The sequence below is a fragment of the Oncorhynchus masou genome, chromosome 22 (assembly GCF_036934945.1).
Source record: "Oncorhynchus masou masou isolate Uvic2021 chromosome 22, UVic_Omas_1.1, whole genome shotgun sequence".
In the NCBI taxonomy this organism is placed as follows: domain Eukaryota; kingdom Metazoa; phylum Chordata; class Actinopteri; order Salmoniformes; family Salmonidae; genus Oncorhynchus; species Oncorhynchus masou.
In genome coordinates, this window is record NC_088233.1 from 43556589 (window position 1) to 43576092 (window position 19504).

The 19504-nt window shown below is 41.7% G+C and overlaps 1 protein-coding gene and 1 non-coding gene across 4 annotated transcripts in view; both read left to right on the plus strand.

Annotated features, from left to right (window-relative positions):
* LOC135509547 (nuclear transcription factor Y subunit beta) overlaps positions 1–19251 on the plus strand; it is a 46374-nt gene extending 27123 nt beyond the window's left edge. For 2 of the 3 annotated variants that reach the window (XM_064930288.1, XM_064930289.1), the window contains exons 4-7: positions 9546–9743; positions 13067–13145; positions 18217–18296; positions 18639–19251. In XM_064930288.1, coding sequence (XP_064786360.1) covers positions 9546–9743; positions 13067–13145; positions 18217–18296; positions 18639–18671 — 390 coding nt within the window. In that variant the 3' untranslated portion in view covers positions 18672–19251. The remainder of the gene's footprint in view (positions 1–9545; positions 9744–13066; positions 13146–18216; positions 18297–18638) is intronic. The other variant, XM_064930290.1, reaches the window with a different exon arrangement.
* On the plus strand, positions 18353–18466 carry LOC135509824 (small nucleolar RNA SNORD67). The gene has a single exon (XR_010450991.1). It is a non-coding gene; the product is annotated as a small nucleolar RNA SNORD67 (small nucleolar RNA).
* Positions 19252–19504: the final 253 nt, after the last annotated feature.

Below are 19504 nucleotides of genomic sequence, written 5' to 3' on the forward strand. Positions count from 1 at the left end.
TGTGATCAGTTTCCTGAGGCAAGTTGAATGGCCGATGTCTCCTGGCGACAGGTCACTCTTCCGTCTGGTTTGCACCCAATGATTTGTCTCCCCTCACATCAACTTGTCATAGATCGAATTTAGATGTTTAAACCATCCTCTGCTACCAAGTTTTGTTGATGATTAGCTACCGGAGAGAGAGACCAAATCAAGACGCTGGACAGAGTGGAATCAAGTATAGCAAAAAGGCAGTTTATTATGTAAAAGATATCTTGTCCTCTAATTAAGCGTGCACGGACCTAGTCATATGGCTCAGAAGGAGGCAGCTGACAAGGATCCCTAAACAGAGTGTGCAACAGATTTTGTACATAGAATGACGTAGGTTGATTCTTGTAGTTCTGTCTTCTGACTGGTTGGTGAAGGTTGGAGGCGGGTCCTGACCGAGCCTGTGCAGGAGCCTTATTGGTGTCCCGTGAAGTCGTCCCATCCTGGCTCCTGCCCAGTAGAAAGGGGAGTGGAGTGTGTGTGTGTGTGTTTATGCAAGAAGATGTTTGTGTATCCCGTTATGGCTAGGTGTCTGTGTTCGTGCGATGGAATGTCCGTGTGTGTCCCGGAGTCATGAGATAAGGGAGCAAATGGGGTCGTGAAACAACAGAGAGCTGAGGGGGGTAGTTTATTGCTGGGTATGTGTGTGTCTGGGGACAGGGAGACCGGAGATCAGAGGGGTCTTGAAACAACAGAGAGCTGAGGGGGGTAGTTTATTGCTGGGTATGTGTGTGTCAGGGGACAGGGAGACCGGAGATCAGAGGGGTCTTGAAACAACAGAGCTGAGGGGGGTAGTTTATTGCTGGGTATGTGTGTGTCAGGGGACAGTGAGACCGGAGATCAGAGGGGTCGTGAAACAACAGAGAGCTGAGGGGGGTAGTTTATTGCTGGGTATGTGTGTGTCAGGGGACAGGAGACCGGAGATCAGAGGGGTCTTGAAACAACAGAGCTGAGGGGGGTAGTTTATTGCTGGGTATGTGTGTGTCAGGGGACAGTGAGACCGGAGATCAGAGGGGTCTTGAAACAACAGAGCTGAGGGGGGTAGTTTATTGCTGGGTATGTGTGTGTCAGGGGACAGGGAGACCGGAGATCAGAGGGGTCTTGAAACAACAGAGCTGAGGGGGGTAGTTTATTGCTGGGTATGTGTGTGTCAGGGGACAGGGAGACCGGAGATCAGAGGGGTCTTGAAACAACAGAGAGCTGAGGGGGGTAGTTTATTGCTGGGTATGTGTGTGTCAGGGGACAGTGAGACCGGAGATCAGAGGGGTCCTGAAACAACAGAGCTGAGACAACAGAGCTGAGGGGGTAGTTTATTGCTGGGTATGTGTCCTGGTTCCTGTTTTAGCAGTGGTACAAGAAATGACTTGAGTCAGGCAGATTAGCTTAGCGCTGTATAATATATGAGCTATGTGTATGGATAATTATATAACAATGTTCACCGATATATCGTGCATTCCTACATTTTTTGATTTGCTGTTTTTTTGCTTCTCTTTATTTGTTTTCTGTGAGATTCATACATCTACACAAATCAATATTGAAACAGTGGCAAAGCCAGATACATAGACCTAGGGCTGGTTGATTTGTCCCAAATATTATGTCATGGCATTTTTTTTAAAATGATGGTATTTTTTTGAAAAATAGAAGTTATACATTTGTTTTATGAGTAGTGTGTGATCCTAGGGTGGCAACACATACATTCTTAGTGATTTCAACGGGTCTTTCTCCATTCTGATTGTTTTATACTGTTCAATTCAACTTCAACCAAAACCAATTTCAGCATTTGATAATTTCTGCTTTTCCTGCACTCAATTACAGTGGTGGAAAAAGTACCCAACGGTCATACTTGAGTGAAAGTAAAGAAAATTAGTTTAAATTAGTTTAAATTACTTTAATTACGTTAACAGAAAATTCCGCAAGTAAAAGTGAAAATCACCCAGTAAAACATTACATGAGTAAAAGTCTAAAAGGTTTTTGATTTTAAATATACTTAAGTATCAAAAGCAGATGTAATTGATAAAATGTACTTAACCTCTTGATGCTATGGGGGCGCTATTTCATTTTTGGATAAAAAGACGTGCCCGTTTTAAGCGCAATATTTTGTCACAAAAAGATGCTTGACTATGCATATAATTGATAGCTTTGGAAAGAAAACACTCTGACGTTTCCAGAACTGCAAAGATATTCTCTGTGGGTGCCCTAGAACGGGAGCTACAGACAAAACCAAGATGAAACGGCATCCAGGAAACCAGCAGGATTTTTGAGGCTCCGTTTTCCATTGTCTCCTTATATGGCTGTGAATGCGAGAGGAATGAGCCTGCCCTTTCTGTCGTTTCCCCAAGGTGTCTGCAGCATTGTGACGTATTTGTAGGCATATCATTGGAAGATTGACCATAAGAGACTACATTTTCCAGGTGTCCGCCCGGTGTCCTCCGTCGAAATTGGTGCGTCTTTTTCAGCTGCTGGTATTTTTCCATGCGATTCTGAGGGGAAAGCAGGCTTCCACGAACTGCATATCAATGAAGAGATATGTGAAAAAACACCTTGAGGATTGATTCTAAACAACGTTTGCCATGTTTCGGTCGATATTATGGAGTTAATTCGGAAAAAGTATGACGTTTTGGAGACTGAATTTTCGGTTCGTTTCGGTAGCCAAATGTGATGTACAAAACGGAGAGATTTCTCCTACACGAAGATTCTTTCAAGAAAAACTGAACATTTGCTATGTAACTGAGAGTCTCCTCATTGAAAACATCCAAAGCTCTTCAAAGGTAAATGATTTTATTTATTTGGTTATCTGGTTTTTGTGAAAATGTTGCGTGCTAAATGCTACTCAAAATGCTAAGCTAGCTTAGCATACTCTTACACAAATTAGTGATTTGCTATGGTTCAAAAGCATATTTTGAAAATCTGAGATGACAGTGTTGTTAAGAAAAGGCTAAGCTTGAGATCAGGCACATTATTTTCATTTTATTTGCGATTTTCAGAAATCGTTAACGTTGCGTTATGCTAATGAGCCTGAGGCTTTATTCACGATCCCGGATCCTGTGATGGGGAGTATCAAGAGGCTAGCTAGCTATTAGCATTAGCGGCTAACAATTAGTCTCTCAAAATGTTTAGGCAACTTGCTAAGAAAATACAAACTAGCTGTTTGCTGATGTACAAAACACAAACTAATAGTGTCATCATAGAACGCTAGTGGATTTATATTAAGAAGCAATGTGAAAACAGCATTGTTGTCATCAACATTCTAGCATGTGTTGTATTGACTATGCAGACTGAATGCAAGTCTCTTGTGGTTGAGGAACATCAAATGCGCTCCTTGAGTGACAGGGGGCGTGGCTAGGTCTGTGTGGAATGTGGCACAGAGAGAAAGAGCGGAGAGAGATGACTCATGTAGGGAATAAACTATGAAACATGGCATATCACATTTAAGAAAAACAATACATTCAAATACCGGTATAGAAGGTAAAGTATAAACCCAAACCGGTCTCTGCATCAATACCGGTATGTCATAAAATACGGTATACCGCCCAGCCCTACATAGACCATATAATCATCATATAGGGTTTCCAACAACACCTAAATTATTGTCATAACCAATTTGAGGCCATGTATTTTAAAGAAAGCTGGACTCATGCAGTGTTAGAGGAAACACTGAGACTGAGTACCCAGAAGCGCCTTTCAGGTCACCCAAGGACACACTGTACATTTAAAAAATATATATATATCATTTGGCAAGACTAAATTTTTACAAGTGTTGGTGTGTTTCTCTGCCATGGCCCAAACATACAGTAGGCTACATGTCCTGTGGGGAAATTATTGTAATCAAAAGGAGGGACTTTTAAGATTTCTTCAAAACAATCCAACTTTATTATTTAATTACTGCAGTAATGGAGCTGGTCGGTAATCACCACTGGAGGTAATCACTGAGAACTCAACCTGCTGGTTTGAGCCACAGCATTTTATAGCCAAGTCCATCCTCCTTCAGTCTACACAACACACAAAAGATGTATGGAATGGGTCACAAGGTTAAGATTTGTATGAAAGATACTTATAATTCACAGCACACAGTATCTGCTGTGAAAACATGAGAACCCATTGTGTGGATACCAGTGTCTGGCCCCCCAACTCCATACTAGAGCCATCTCTTCTTGGTACCGTATAGAACAGATACAATAACTCTTGCCCTGGAATGCAGAATCCACAAAGACATCGTAAATCTTTCAGAGGCCCATCCTCAGTAGAACACACACAGATGAGAATTCTAACAACCTTTTATTATGTTGCATAAAACAACCATCTAATGCAATAACAGCATTATAACATAATCTTGTAATTTCCACCATAGTTCTTGAGCCTCCTGGTACTCCCTCGTTCCAGCTACAGGTGGTAAAGCTCTCAAAGGCTGCTTGTTTGCTGCCTGACTGACTTTTGTTCCTTGTTTTCCAACCCAGCATGGCTTCCATGACTGATTAACAACAGATGTGACATTCCACATAAGTCGCACATGTTAGGTTGACCTGGCCATGTGTATTTTTCACCAGATCCATTAACTTCTTTGGGATACCCCCCCTTCTCTCAATTTCCGACCTGAAGACATACCCTAATTTAACTGTAGCTCATGCCGAGAAGCAAGGATATGCATATTCTTGGTATCATTTGAAAGGAAACACTCTGAAGTTTGTGGAAATGTGAATTGAAAGTAGGAGAATATAACACCATAGATATGGTAGAAGACAATACAAGGAAATAAACATACATTTTCTGTTTTTTATTGTTGCATCTTTCAACTGAACAGGAACAGCCAAACATTCAGATATGATGCTGGGGATAATTTCAATGAAGAACATACGAGGGCAACAGTATTTGAAAAAAGTTTCAGAAAGATATCTTCAGGAATGAGTGAGCTACATGACATTGAGCATGTAGTCACCCAGGTGTTCCACACAAGTTGCCCAAATGTCCCCAAGTGGCCGAATTGGTACAGTGATACATTTTGAAGTAAATAACTATATACAAAGTACTAAAATGCTATTCTAGCACACCCCCACACAAAAAAAATACATTTAAAAAATGTAAAATAACAGGGGTAACTATTTACACACATTCAATGTATAATGTACAATATTGTGAAGACCCTCAGTCCTCTACACAATATTGTGCTACTGATGCCATGCCCAATAGCAGTCTCTTTCTGCTGTGAAGCAGAGGATTACTGAACATGTGGTGCAGGTGATGGGGCATTTCCTGTGACAAAGCGCACAACAACGCCTCCCCACTGTGCCCTTTTTGCCCCAAGGCACACTCATGCCTGCAGAGATTAATCTGGGCAGGTGAACACCACTGGTTGGAGCAGAAGGGACAGAAGCTGCTGCAGTGGACTTGCTGTAGCAAGCAAGCTCCTGGATGAGCAGCTCTCTGAAGGCTAGCTGTGAGATGGGTGGCTGTCCACAGCTCTTAGCCATTTCCTTCTGGAGGATGAAGGAATTCACCACAGCAATGTCGATGAAATTATAGAAAAATGTCTTGTACCATTTCATTGTCTTGTGGAGAACATTTTAGTAGCCTATTGGCGCATCTGACAGGTCCACACCTCCCATGCTCTTGTTGTAGTCCTTGATAGCTGCAGGAATGGGGACATTTTTGGTGGTCCATGCCCCAGTAGCACCTTTCACACGCCTGACGATGTGATCTCCACTGAAGGACTTGTGGATACTGGAGCACATGACCACCTCTCTGGTATCCATCCACTTCACAAAGAGCAGGCCATCTTGGCGAATCCATCTTATGGTACCCCGCTCAGCCATGTCATTCACCTTGGTTTTCGGAAAGCCCACTCTGTTGGTCCGAATGGTGCCACAAGCTCACACATCCAGCTTCCTCAGGTCTGCGAACAGGATAGAGCTTGTGTAGAAGTTGTCCGCAAAAAGTTTAGCCCTTCTCCAGCAGTTGGAAATTGAATAACTCCGTAACGGAATCATAATTAGGCCCTTACCGGTCGCATCAAATCAGTTCCTTTCGGTCGATACATCCCGCAAAAAGAACCATCATGTATGGTTGTGTTACTAACAAAAAGAGGATTGCAATGAAACCAAACATACTAGATAAACTTAAATTTAGTGTGAGTAATACGTACAATGTTTTGTTGAAAGTTGAAGGAGACGGAATTCATGACACAAGTTGTTTACAAAATGTGTCATGTATGCTATAAAAATGGATTTATCGAACAAAACAACCATTTAATTGTAAAGATTGGACATTTTGTATTGCCAAAAGAAGATTATCTTCAAATGTAAATGGTTATTTTATTGCTATTTCTGACTTTCATGATGCTAATATTTCGTTGGAAAATGCTAGTAATACTTGTGTGTGCGGGTGCTGTCCTCAGATTATCGCATGGTATGCTTTCGCCGTAAAGCCTTTTTGAAATTTGACACGGCGTTTGGATTAACAAGAAATTACTCTTTTAAATGATGTAAGATGCATGTATTTACAAGAATGTTTAATATTACGAATGGTGTATTTAGAATTGTTGCGCTCTGCAATTACACCGAATGTTAGCCAGGAGGGACGCTAATGTCTAGAGAGCCTAGAGAGGATAACAACACATCAAATTTGAACACTGATGGGTGGTTTCCCGGACACACTTTCCAGAGATCCTCCAATAACCATGCATTTTATTAAGGCTGGGAATTGCCAGGGACCCCACGATACGATATCACAATACTTGGGTGCCGATACAATATATATTGCGATTTTCTAGATTCTAAACTCAGCATAAAAAAAGGAAAGCACAATCCCTCCATCAGTGCTCAGACTGTCTGCAATAGGCTGAGAGAGGCTGGACTGAGGACTTGTAGGCCTGTTGTACGGCAGGTCCTCACCAGACATCACCGGCAACAACGTCGCCTATGGGCACAAACCCACCGTCGCTGGACCAGACAGGACCGGCAAAAAGTGCTCTTCACTGACGAGTCGCGGTTTTGTCTCACCAGGGGTGATGGTTGGATTCGCGTTACACCGAGGCCTGTACTCTGGAGCGGGATTGATTTGGAGATGGGGGGTCGGTCGTGGTCTTGGGCGGTGTGTCACAGCATCATCGGATTGAGCTTGTGGTCATTGGAGGCAATCTCAACTCTGTGTGTTAGAGGGAAGACATCCTCCCCAGACGTGCTCAATGGGATTGAGATACTCCTCCCTCACCCTTCCTGCAGGCTCATCCTGACATGACCCTCCAGCATGACAATGCCACCAACCGCACTGCTCGTTCTGTGCGTGATTTCCTGCAAGACAGGAATGTCAGTGTTCTAACATGGCCAGCGAAAAGCCCAGATAAATCCCATTGAGCACGTCTGGGACCTGTTTAATCAGAGGCAGAGGGCTAGGGCTATTCCCCCCAGAAATGTCCGGGAACTTGCAGGTGCCTTGATTGAAGACTGGGATCTGGTGCAGTCCATGAGGAGGAGATGCACTGCAGTACTTTTGATTTTGACCCCCCCCTAATATACTCACTTGACAGTGAGAGGTTTCTTTTTTTTGCTGAGTTGATATTTATTGCAATTTCATACTGCATTTTTATTGCGATTTGATGTTACACACATATTGGTCATTATACAGTGCCTTGCGAAAGTATTCGGCCCCCTTGAACTTTGCTACCTTTTGCCACATTTCAGGCTACATAAAGATATCAAACTTTATTTTTTTGTGAAGAATCAACAACAAGTGGGACACAATCATGAAGTGGAATGACATTTATTGGATATTTCAAACTTTTTTAACAATACAAAAACTGAAAAATTGGGCGTGCAAAATTATTCAGCCCCTTTACTTTCAGTGCAGCAAACTCTCTCCAGAAGTTCAGTGAGGATCTCTGAATGATCCAATGTTGACCTAAATGACTAATGATGATAAATACAATCCACCTGTGTGTAATCAAGTCTCTGTATAAATGCACCTGCACTGTGATAGTCTCAGAGGTCCGTTAAAAGCGCAGAGAGCATCATGAAGAACAAGGAACACACCAGGCAGGTCCGAGATACTGTTGTGGAGAAGTTTAAAGCCGGATTTGGATACAAAATGATTTCCCAAGCTTTAAACATCCCAAGGAGCACTGTGCAAGCGATAATATTGAAATGGAAGGAGTATCAGACCACTGCAAATCTACCAAGACCTGGCCGTCCCTCTAAACTTTCAGCTCATACAAGGAGAAGACTGATCAGAGATGCAGCCAAGAGGCCCATGATCACTCTGGATGAACTGCAGAGATCTACAGCTGAGGTGGGAGACTCTGTCCATAGGACAACAATCAGTCGTATATTGCACAAATCTGGCCTTTATGGAAGGGTGGCAAGAAGAAAGCCATTTCTTAAAGATATCCATAAAAAGTGTTGTTTAAAGTTTGCCACAAGCCACCTGGGAGACACACCAAACATGTGGAAGAAGGTGCTCTGGTCAGATGAAACCAAAATTAAACTTTTTGGCAACAATGCAAAACGTTATGTTTGGCGTAAAAGCAACACAGCTCATCACCCTGACCACACCATCCCCACTGTCAAACATGGTGGTGGCAGCATCATGGTTTGGGCCTGCTTTTCTTCAGCGGGGACAGGGAAGATGGTTAAAATTGATGGGAAGATGGATGGAGCCAAATACAGGACCATTCTGGAAGAAAACCTGATGGAGTCTGCAGAAGACCTGAGACTGGGACGGAGATTTGTCTTCCAACAAGACAATGATCCAAAACATAAAGCAAAATCTACAATGGAATGGTTCAAAAATAAACATATCCAGGTGTTAGAATGGCCAAGTCAAAGTCCAGACCTGAATCCAATCGAGAATCTGTGGAAAGAACTGAAAACTGCTGTTCACAAATGCTCTCCATCCAACCTCACTGAACTCGAGCTGTTTTGCAAGGAGGAATGGGAAACAATGTCATTCTCTCGATGTGCAAAACTGATAGAGACATACCCCAAGCGACTTACAGCTGTAATCGCAGCAAAAGGTGGCGCTACAAAGTATTAACTTAAGGGGGCTGAATAATTTTGCACGCCCAATTTTTCAGTTTTTGGATTGTTAAAAAAGTTTGAAATATCCAATAAATGTTGTTCCACTTCATGATTGTGTCCCACTTGTTGTTGATTCTTCACAAAAAAATTAATTTGATATCTTTATGTTTGAAGCCTGAAATGTGGCAAAAGGTCGCAAAGTTCAAGGGGGCCGAATACTTTCGCAAGGCACTGTATGTCAGCTGCAGAGACGAGAGATGGTGAGAAAACGAGTTTTGATAATACAAGTGCTGAAAACATGTTGGCTCACTTAAAAGAGAAGCTATAGGATGAAAAATATCATAATGTTGGTGCTGACTAGCGCAAGCTAGTGCTAGAAAATAAGAAATATATGTTCAAATATCGAAATATCATCCCAAAATATTGAGGAAACCGGCCCTGAATGTAGTTTCCACATGATCAACCTTTTTAGGCAGCATTTTGACACATCCATCTTTTCCTATTCATTCTGTCCAGATAGCAAAAGATGCCAAGGAGTGTGTGCAGGAGTGTGTCAGCGAGTTCATCAGCTTCATCACGTCGGAGGCCAGTGAGCGCTGCCACCAGGAGAAGAGGAAGACCATCAACGGCGAGGACATCCTGTTTGCCATGTCCACCCTGGGCTTCGATATGTACGTGGAGCCCCTGAAACTCTACCTTCAGAAGTTCAGAGAGGTGAGAGGGAGAAGGGAGAGAGAGCTCGGGTGTGCGTGCGTTCAATTTCTCGACCTAAGACATTTGCCTTTGGACTGGTGCGTTCTCTGTATGGCCTTGACTCAAACACAAAGGGCTTGATGTTGCTGTGTCCTTCCCTTACCTGGCCATTAAAGGGGAATGGAAACACTTCAGGAGTAGATCGAAGCAAAGATATATATTCAATCCACTAATACTAAACATGTGCATTTAACATAAAAACATCTCTATATTTAGTGTTTTGATTGTTGACCAGGTTTATTTGAGCAATGATCAGCGCCATTTTAAATTGCCATAGAAACGACTGACGCCAGTGCATCACTGGCAGGAATCAGCAAATTGTCTGTGGTATTGAATTTGCGCTCAGAGAGTGAATCGAAGAGAGTGAGGATAGGCGCGGACAATGAAGATGGCGACAAGTGGCTCCAAAAAAATCCCTCTGTAAACTTCCATCGGCTGCCCAAGGACCTACAACTTTTGAAGAAGTGGCTCCATGTCCTGAAGAGGAAGGACGTGCCAGCTTGAGCTTGCAGGATCTGCAGACAGCACTTCGTGGAGGGAGACTTCGCGATGAAGGGCCAGGCTAGCTTTTGACATGAGATGAAGGTAACAAGCTAATTGCATCTGAAGTGTTTTGTGTAACATCCCCCCCAGCAAATAACGTGAGCAAGCAACTCAACTGCAACTAAAATTGCAACACAGTTTATCTGTGTACCCCTGATATTAGGTAATGTTAGTTACTGTAGCTAGCTTCCATCTCAGATAGTCAAGTACTGTAATGCATTTTGTTGACAGATTTATTTTTGTAATCTTTTGTTAGCTCCACCTCATTTAGCTAGACTGAAGTTGACATAGATAATGTTTGCTGAAAAATAAATGTCCCTCTATTGTGTGTGTGTGTTGAAAAGGCACACAGGTACAGGTAGCTTGTTAATGCCAACTGATATATTTGGGTTCAGTTGTCTTGTTTGTTTTCAGGATGACATATTCATCCCTGAAATGTTTTCATCCTGGAGGAGCCTGTGCAGGAGGCAGAGGTGGTACTTGCAAATCTATGTTATTTCTAAGGCTATTGTTTATTTCAAGTATATGCAGTAATTATATTTAACTAGCCTAATAGATGCCTTAATTGTTTTCTACCAACAGGAAAGAACGGTTAGTGCAGCATGCCAAACTGACCACCTGGTGCCAGTGTTCCTGCGCTGTGGTGGAGAAGAGGTCCAGTGGGACAATCACCAAAGAGCTCTGGGCCCAGCTAGATTGCGCTCAGAACCATCAGTATACAATCGAGTCCTGCCCCTATACGCCACAGATGGAGCTGATGGAGAGTGAGATCAGTGAAGACCATAACTCGCTGTATGGACCTGAGAGCTCAGACTCACAATCATCTCAGTGTGAGCCAAGATATACTATCAATCACTTTGGGGAAGCGAGATGGTGTTCCGAAAATGGAGAAGGAGCAGGCCATTCAACAGCAAATTCAAAGATACACCCATCCATAAAGGGAATCCGAGTGGAATAGTTTTCCCGCATATGTTTTTTTTTTTTTTTTACCCTTTTCAATGGATGTGCTACCTTCCTTGTCCCGGTTCTGCTGTTTTGACTCTCTCAATCTATGAATGCTCAGCTATGAAAAGTCAAGTGACATTTGCTTCTGAAGTGTTGAACTGTTGCACCCTCTAACCACTGTGGTTATTATTTTGATGTAAAAGGGGCTTTTGTAAAAATACATTTGTTTGCTGTGCTGGATGCTGTGTATTCACTGTCTGAGTGATGGGACATTTTTATAGTATCTGTAGCATATTTTGGTGTGTATTTAATCTGCATTTTAACTTCTTAAAATGGCAATCAGTAATAGAAACAATAACAAAGAGGCTCCCTGCTCTTCTTTTGGTAAAAAGCTGAGGGATAGGGCCGGAGAAATGTATACAAACTCAAATTCATAGACAGAGTTATAGATGCAAGGACTGACCATCCATTATATCAAAATTGTAATCCTCTTTCCATGATCTGTTTCCACTACCATGTACCCAGTTTGCTTTGGATAAAGGTGTCTGCTAAATGGCATATATTACTACTTTGACTCTGCCAACTAGTTGCAAGTGTAGGTACCATTCCTTTCCAATAGAAGGCAGCCAAAGCTAGTTGAAGTCACTACACTAGCGACAGGGACACAGGGTTAGTGCGCATTGAAAGTAGTTTTATCTTCAAAGCAAGTTTATCTGGTTACACTTGAACCTGTTGTTATAGTGGACAAGCTAACTCTTACTATTTTTTAAATAAGACCCAGGCATTAGGTATATGTCTTAGGCTAGATTTACTAAATTAATTTTAATCAATGCCTTTGCTTCTGGCTATTCTCCCTTGTGTTCCTCCATAGGGTGAACTGGCGATAAGCTGCCAGCCTGTACGCTCTGCAAACAAAATCATAAGAAAAGTTAGTCTGATACCTAAACTAAATCACAATGTATTTATAATGAGCACGCCCCATTATTGGTTAGAATGAGATTTCATGAATCATGATGTCTGCGAATCGAACTCTGGTCGTCGAATCTAAAGGTAAATGTGTTACCTACGCGCCAAACAGTGCTGATGATAAACAGCGTTATAGTATACTATAACAAATACTACATATATTGGACACCTACCCACTACTGATATTAACCTTGAACAATTGATAATCAAGCAAAATTTCACAAATTATTTAATTGGCATATCGACCTGACTGTAACCTCTTCAGCCAGGAAGTCCTTCGTAAGGATTAGTGACTCGTTCAACAAACTACATCGTCATCCAGACAGACTGACAGGAACCCAGCCACCATCCGCTGGGATTTTGTGCTGTATCGCCACCATCTCTCTACAACACACACACTCATACTCGAGCCATTACCTGGCAGCATCCCCACTCACACCAGTTTGTGTTTGCCTACTCCAACCCTCTATCTGAGGTGTTTCAGGCGGCATATCTGTGTTGTTATTGCTACGAGAATAGACTCTTTGATCTGGGGCAACGATTGGCTCAAACATGAACGGCTTCAGTAGGTTTATTGGCTCCCTAACTAACAATTATTTAATTCTCTGTAATAAACTCATTCGCAGACTTGGAGCTACTCTGTAAATCCAGCCATTTTGGGGAATTCCAAAATGCTCTCCTGCCATTGACGCAACAATGCCAATATGACGGTTTACAGCTGGCGTTGTAAATCATAGTGTTTCCATTCCCCTTTAACATATCACACGGTTGATGCTGTGGAAATACAGCTCAATGTTAAATACTAACACGTTCTTAATGTGTATCTATAGGCGATGAAAGGGGAGAAGGGAATCGGAGGCGTATCTGTAACGGAGGGACTCGGAGAAGAACTCACGGACGACAGCTTCGGTAAGTGGGGCCTCAATCCTCATAGAAAGTATCAACTGTCGTTATCTTCCTCCAGCACTCTGTTAAAAGCTCAAGGATTAGGCCTAGATGAAAGGATGAGAATTGCTGTATGTATAAATGTACTCCTTTGTTATTTATGTGACAGGGTCATCAGCTAGTTTATGGTCCAGTTGACTTTCATGGCCTTATTTACTGCAGTTCTTCCCCCCTGGACCCAGTTATAATCCTCCCCTGAAGATCAACAGATAAGAGATAGGCCTTTCATCCTGGTCTCCCTAGGAAAATAGATTATTAGGCAGTAGCCTAGAGATTAGTGGCCCGGGGCCTAAACCAGAAACCTATTGTGTTTTAGGTTATGGTCCTGCTGAAAGGTGCATTTGTCTTCCAGTGTCTGTTGGAAAGCAGATTAAACCAGCTTTTCCTCTTGGATTTTGCCTGTGTGTAGCTCTGCGATTCTTTTTATGAAAGAATGATAAAACATAAGCATGGTGGTGGCTGCATCATGTTGAAAATATGAAGTGTGGTACTCGGTGATGTTTTGTTGGATTTGCCCCTAACATAGTGCTTTGTATTCAAGACATGAAGTTAATTTCTTTGACAGATTATTTTCAGTTTTACTTTAGTGCTTTATTGCAAGCAGGATGTATGTTTTGGAATATTTGTGTTCTGTACAGGCTTCCTTCTTTTCCATCTGTCATTTAGGTTAGTATTGTGGATTAACTACAATGTTGTTGATCCATCCTTAGTTTAATGACACTGATAAGAGAGAATTAACTGTTTTAAAGTCATCATTGGCCTCATGGTGAAATCCCTGAGAAGTTTCCTTCCTCTTCATCAACTAAGTTAGGAAGGACGCCTGTGTCTTTGTAGTGACTGGGTGTATTGATACACCTTCCAAATTTCAATGCTCAAAGTGATATGCAATGTCTGCTTTTTTATTTGTACCCATCTACCAATAGGTGCCCTTTGCGAGGCATTGGAAAACCTCCCTGGTCTGTGGTTGAATCTGTGTTTGAAATTCACTGCTCGACTGAGGGACAGATACTTGTATGTGCAGGGTACAGAGATGAGGAAGTCCATGCAACTTATTATGAGACTTGTTAAATTTAAGGAAATGTCTACTTCTGAACTTTTTTAGGCTTGCCATAACAAAGGGGAAGAATACTTATTGACTCAAGACATTTCAGCTTTTCAATTTTGTAAACATAAAAACAGAATTCCACTTTGACATTATGCAGTATTGTGTGTAGGCCAATGACACAACTTGATTCTCCTTTTTTCTATTATATGTTTAGTAAGTCCTCTAATTTTTAAGGAGACAGACAGAAGGCGGGCTCTAATGGCCGGACAGTGTGACATTAGGAACGACCCGTTGATTCAGAGAACTCAACCTGTTTAATGTTCATATGAGATAAAGCTGAGATTTCCTCATAAGAGTTCAGGTTTTTTTTAAGGAAATAGGCTATTCATAATTCTAAACATGACTTGAATAAGTTGCATACATTATATGTTTATAGTAAAATGCATATTATACTTTTAATAACATGGGAAAAATATCAATTTATAATTGGGTTCATAACAAAACGTGAGTTTTTCTGTTTAATACATTGATAAGAAACGCTTATGTTCTGGCGTTAGCACCCTTTTTTGCTCTTTGTTCACAAAGATATATTTTTGACTGCAGGTGGCACTCGGGGTCAGAAAGAAATGGGGGGAAACAGATAAGATTTGGTATTTTATTAGGATCCCTGTTAGCTGTTGTAAAAGCAGCAGCTACTCTTCCTGGGGTCCACACAATACATGAAACATAATACAGAACATCATTAGACAAGAAAAGAACTACATACATACATTTTTAAAAAGGCACGCGTTGCCTACATATCAATGCATACACACAAACTATCTAAGTCCAATAGGGGAGAGGTGTTGTGTCACAAGGTGTTGCTTTCTGATTTTTGAAACCAGGTTTACTGTTTATTTGAGCAATATGAGATGGAAGGAAGTTCCATGCAATAAGGGCTCTATATAATACTGTATGTTTTCTTGAATTTGTTCTGGATTTGGGGACTATGAAAAGACCCTTGGAGGCATGTCTGGTGGGATAAGTGTGTGTGTCAGAGCTGTGTGAAAGTTGACTATGCAAAGAATTTGGGATTTTCAACACATTGACTGCATCACTTCTTTTTATAAGAAACAGTCTCCCCTCAACTCTTAGCTAAGAGAGACTGGCATGCAAAGTGCAAATGCCGCTCCATTCTAGGCCAGCTGCAGCTTAACTAGGTCGTTCTTTGCAGCATAGGACCACATGACTGGACAATAATTAAGATAAGGCAAAACTAGAGCCTGCAGACCTTGCTTTTTGGAGTGTGGTGTCAAAAAAGCAGAGCATCTCTTTATTACGGCTAGACCTCTCCCCATCTCTGCAACCGTTGAATCTATATTTTAACCATGACAATTTACAATCTAAGGTAATGCCAAGTAATTTAGTCTCCTCACCTTGTTCAACCGCCACACCATTCATTACCAGATTCAGCTGAGGTTTAGCACTTAAGGAATGGTCCCTGATGTCCTTTATGGCCCGTCATATAATGAAGCACATTCCGGTGACTCTGGTAACCCACTCAAGGGCAGGAAGGGTGACCCTGGTTCATGTGTTAATGTTTCATTGTAAATCGCCCCCGTCGCGCATATTCTCCTCGTGGGCCCTCGTCGCAACACATGAAAATCTTCTGAAGAACTGTCAAAAAAAGTACACACCATATAAAGCACTTAAATGTTGCTAAAAGTAATTAGTTAATTGAAAATCTTCTGAAACCGACACTCTCTTTACTGCCCAAATACAGATAGTAAGAACATGGACCAGCAAGCTATTTGATTCTCTATTTTAGGAAATCAATGTGTACAAATGATTTAAAGGTGCAATATACAGAAATCGCTCCGCCTTTTTCCTGGTTGCATGTGGCATTGTGTTGTTGGTTCCACTTTTCTGGGCTCCGTTATTTACTTGACAAATAAGGAACACTCAATGTGTACTTATAAATCATAAATGTTTTAATCAAAATACAGCTGTAGACAGAAGTCAAAGATCAAACATCAGACATACAACTTTCTCTCCTGAGTTCTGCCCCGAACAAAAGAAAGACGGGATCTTATCTACACCTTATGGTGTGATCTCCTATGTCAAACCCTGCATGCGCAGCTCAAAGAACAAGTTATTCTTAACACAAGGGTTCTGATAACCTGTCTCAGCGGTATGCAAATCTGCCCTTGTTTCAGAGAAAAACAGAAGCTGTAACTCTGTCTCGCTATCACCCTCAGTCCCTTTTCTCACCTTTTCTCGTAGACACGGGGCTGCGGGATTTGGCAGAGAGCTAGATACAGACAAGAGGCCTCAAAATTCAGCTATACAGTGAGCATAAGTACATTGGCATGTAAGCAAATTAATAACAACAATGGTGGGGGTCATTAGAAGAACCTCAGAATCAACTTTAACCCTACAGTGTTGTGACAAAACTGCACATTTTTAGAAAGGCTTTTTATTGTCCCCCAGCACAAGGTGTACCTGTGTAATGATCATGCTGTTTAATCAGCTTCTTGATATGCCACACCTGTCAGGTGGATGGGTTATCTTGGCAAAGAAGAAATGATCACTTAACAGGGAACTAATTAAATTTGTGTACCAAATTTGGAAAAAGTAAGCTTTTTGTGCATGTGGACAATTTCTGGGATCTTTTATTTTTCAGCTTCTGAAACATGGGACCAGCACGTTGCATTTATATTTTTGTTTGGTAGACTTTATGGTGTAGTTGCTCTAACTGTCATGATGGCCTTATTTACTGCTGTTCTTCCTCCTGAGCCCCAGGCCTATTCCTCCCCTGAACATCAACAGATAAGTTATGGTCCTTTCATCCTGGTCTCCCTGGGGAAATAGATTCTTAGGACCCTAAGGAGCTAGGAACAAAAATATGTTTAAAATGTTTTCTGTCCTTTATTCATTTTGAACAATGGGTAACAATGAGTGGCACAGACCATTGCTTCAGGGAAACCGTGAGTCTGAATAATGTTACCCTTTACACTCGTTCCTGCATGCGGGTTGAAGATGGCAGATTTGGGGACTGATAAGGGCCTAAATTGGAACACAGTGGCTGTACAGTAACATGCTATAAATGACATCAGAGTTCAAGCACTGCGCTGTATGGGTTGTGACTGACAACCGTTCTGAACTTGAGCACTGCACGTAACAAGAAGTTGCCCCCATCCCTCCCGCTAATTGGGCAACTTCTGCAAATGTTTCGTTGTTTTCTGAGTGACAAATGCTGTAAATGAAGAGGGCTCGATGTATGTTGAAAGATAAGACATTGAGGATTCTAATAAATACCCCTTTGATGTCAAATAAATACCCCTTTGATGTCATAGAACCAAGCCAAGTCCAAATTTGCCCATCACATTTCCATATCATAAATCTCATGTCATATACAGTGTCAACGTTTATGATCACGATGCTTGATGTACAGTTACAAGATGACATGGTGTTATACCCTGGGTTGTTCTGAACAGAATGAGCCTATGTTTGTCTATTGTGAAGAAAATTTGCTGCAGAACACGCACCTCTATGCACTCATGACTCCTTGCTATGCGATTTATAATCGGACGTTTTTGGATTGTGTAAACAACAGTAATTGTGTGATGGCGGAGATTTAGGGTTATGTTCTATATGCATATGTTGGAGAGGTGTGTGGCCACATGAAGACACCAGTTAGTCCTCTCACTCAAACCCTTGCCATTCTTTTGTCAAATGTTACACCTACCGCACATTTTCCAGGAATATTCTCATCATGTTACTGAATTTATCCAGAGTATTTTCTGATTTTGTTATCAATAAATGCGGCAAAGTACAGTAAATGGTAAATATCAAATCAACAGTAATGTTTTGGATTCCGTTGTCAGGTTAACTGTCGTCCTCATCTTTGGTCTAATAATTTCCCCCTAATCTCCAAACTCTTCCCTTTCAGTTGCTACCATACTTTTGCATATGCTATCCATATTTCAATTGATCTGTTTCCTCTTGCAGCGAACCAGTTGCCTGCTGGAATAATAACTGCTGATGGACAACAACAGAATGTCATGGTTTACACCACCTCGTACCAACAGGTAAGGTTGCTCCTGAGTCTCCATGCACGCTGCTAGTACTCATTAAAGACCAAACACGTGAGAGTGATGAGTTGCACCATCAGTCGGGGCGCTGGTTGCAGTGGCACAGGCGTCCCGTCCCGCACCTCTCTGGGGACACACCCATGTAAACAGGGGCCATCTGACTCACCACCACCACAAAAGTATACACCCATGCACAATTTGTGCACCCCGGAAAATGTTAAATCAGGATTAATGAATATGTAATAGAAGAAACATCTGGGTAACCCATGGCTTGCAGCTAACCATAAAGAAGTGAGAAACACAGATCTCTACATGTAAGTTCTGCTCTCGTTCCTCCAGATTCCTGGAGTGCAGCAGATCCAGTTCTCTTGATGAGGTTCCGGATTTCCTCATTCTGAATCAGAACACGTCGTTTGGAATGGGGAGGATATTACTGCAATACTGAACACTCAGGTCAAAAGATGGTGGTGGGAAGATGGGAACACCCATGGGCGAGTGAGAGGGGAGCGTATGCAGAACTTGCAGATTTGGGTTTGAATCAGATTCATGTTTTGGTCATGATTAAGAACCAGACTGGAGCTGATCTGGAGCCATTTTTTTGTGGCTGTTTTTCGTTTGTTTATTGGAGATTGTTTTCAGAACACTTTATTTTTTGTTTTCCTCCATGTTGTGTATCATTTTTTGAGTTTTATCCGCGTTTGGGGGTGGGAATTAATTGGAGGTGGGGGGGGCCTGAACACCAGAAGCAAAGTTGAAATGTATGTCTAGGAATTTGGTGACCTCTTTGAAGCAATAAAAACAAAAGTTGTTGAATGTTGACTTCTGCACTCTAAACTCCATTGTGAACAATTGTGAGTGGAATTACGTTATTTAAGATTAGATTCATGTAACTCTTCTATAATTTCTGTAAAGTTATTTTATGTCAGTCCTTTTAATAAAAATGTTAGCGTGATGCCAGTCTCCGTTTTATTTATTTTTCGCAAGTTTTTCTCCTAATCTCTCCACTCTGTCAAGATCCTGTAAAACTACAGCACCACCTAAAGTAGTAACCTAGTCAGGTGGGACCTATGGTTGCCGGTGTCGTGGAAAATCGGATCAAATACAACGCATTACAGAACTTGTGAAATCAATTCGGCTTCAATACAAAAGTATAGCAAGCCGGGATGGTCCGCGGAACACACTCCACTTTCCAGAGCCCCGGCTCC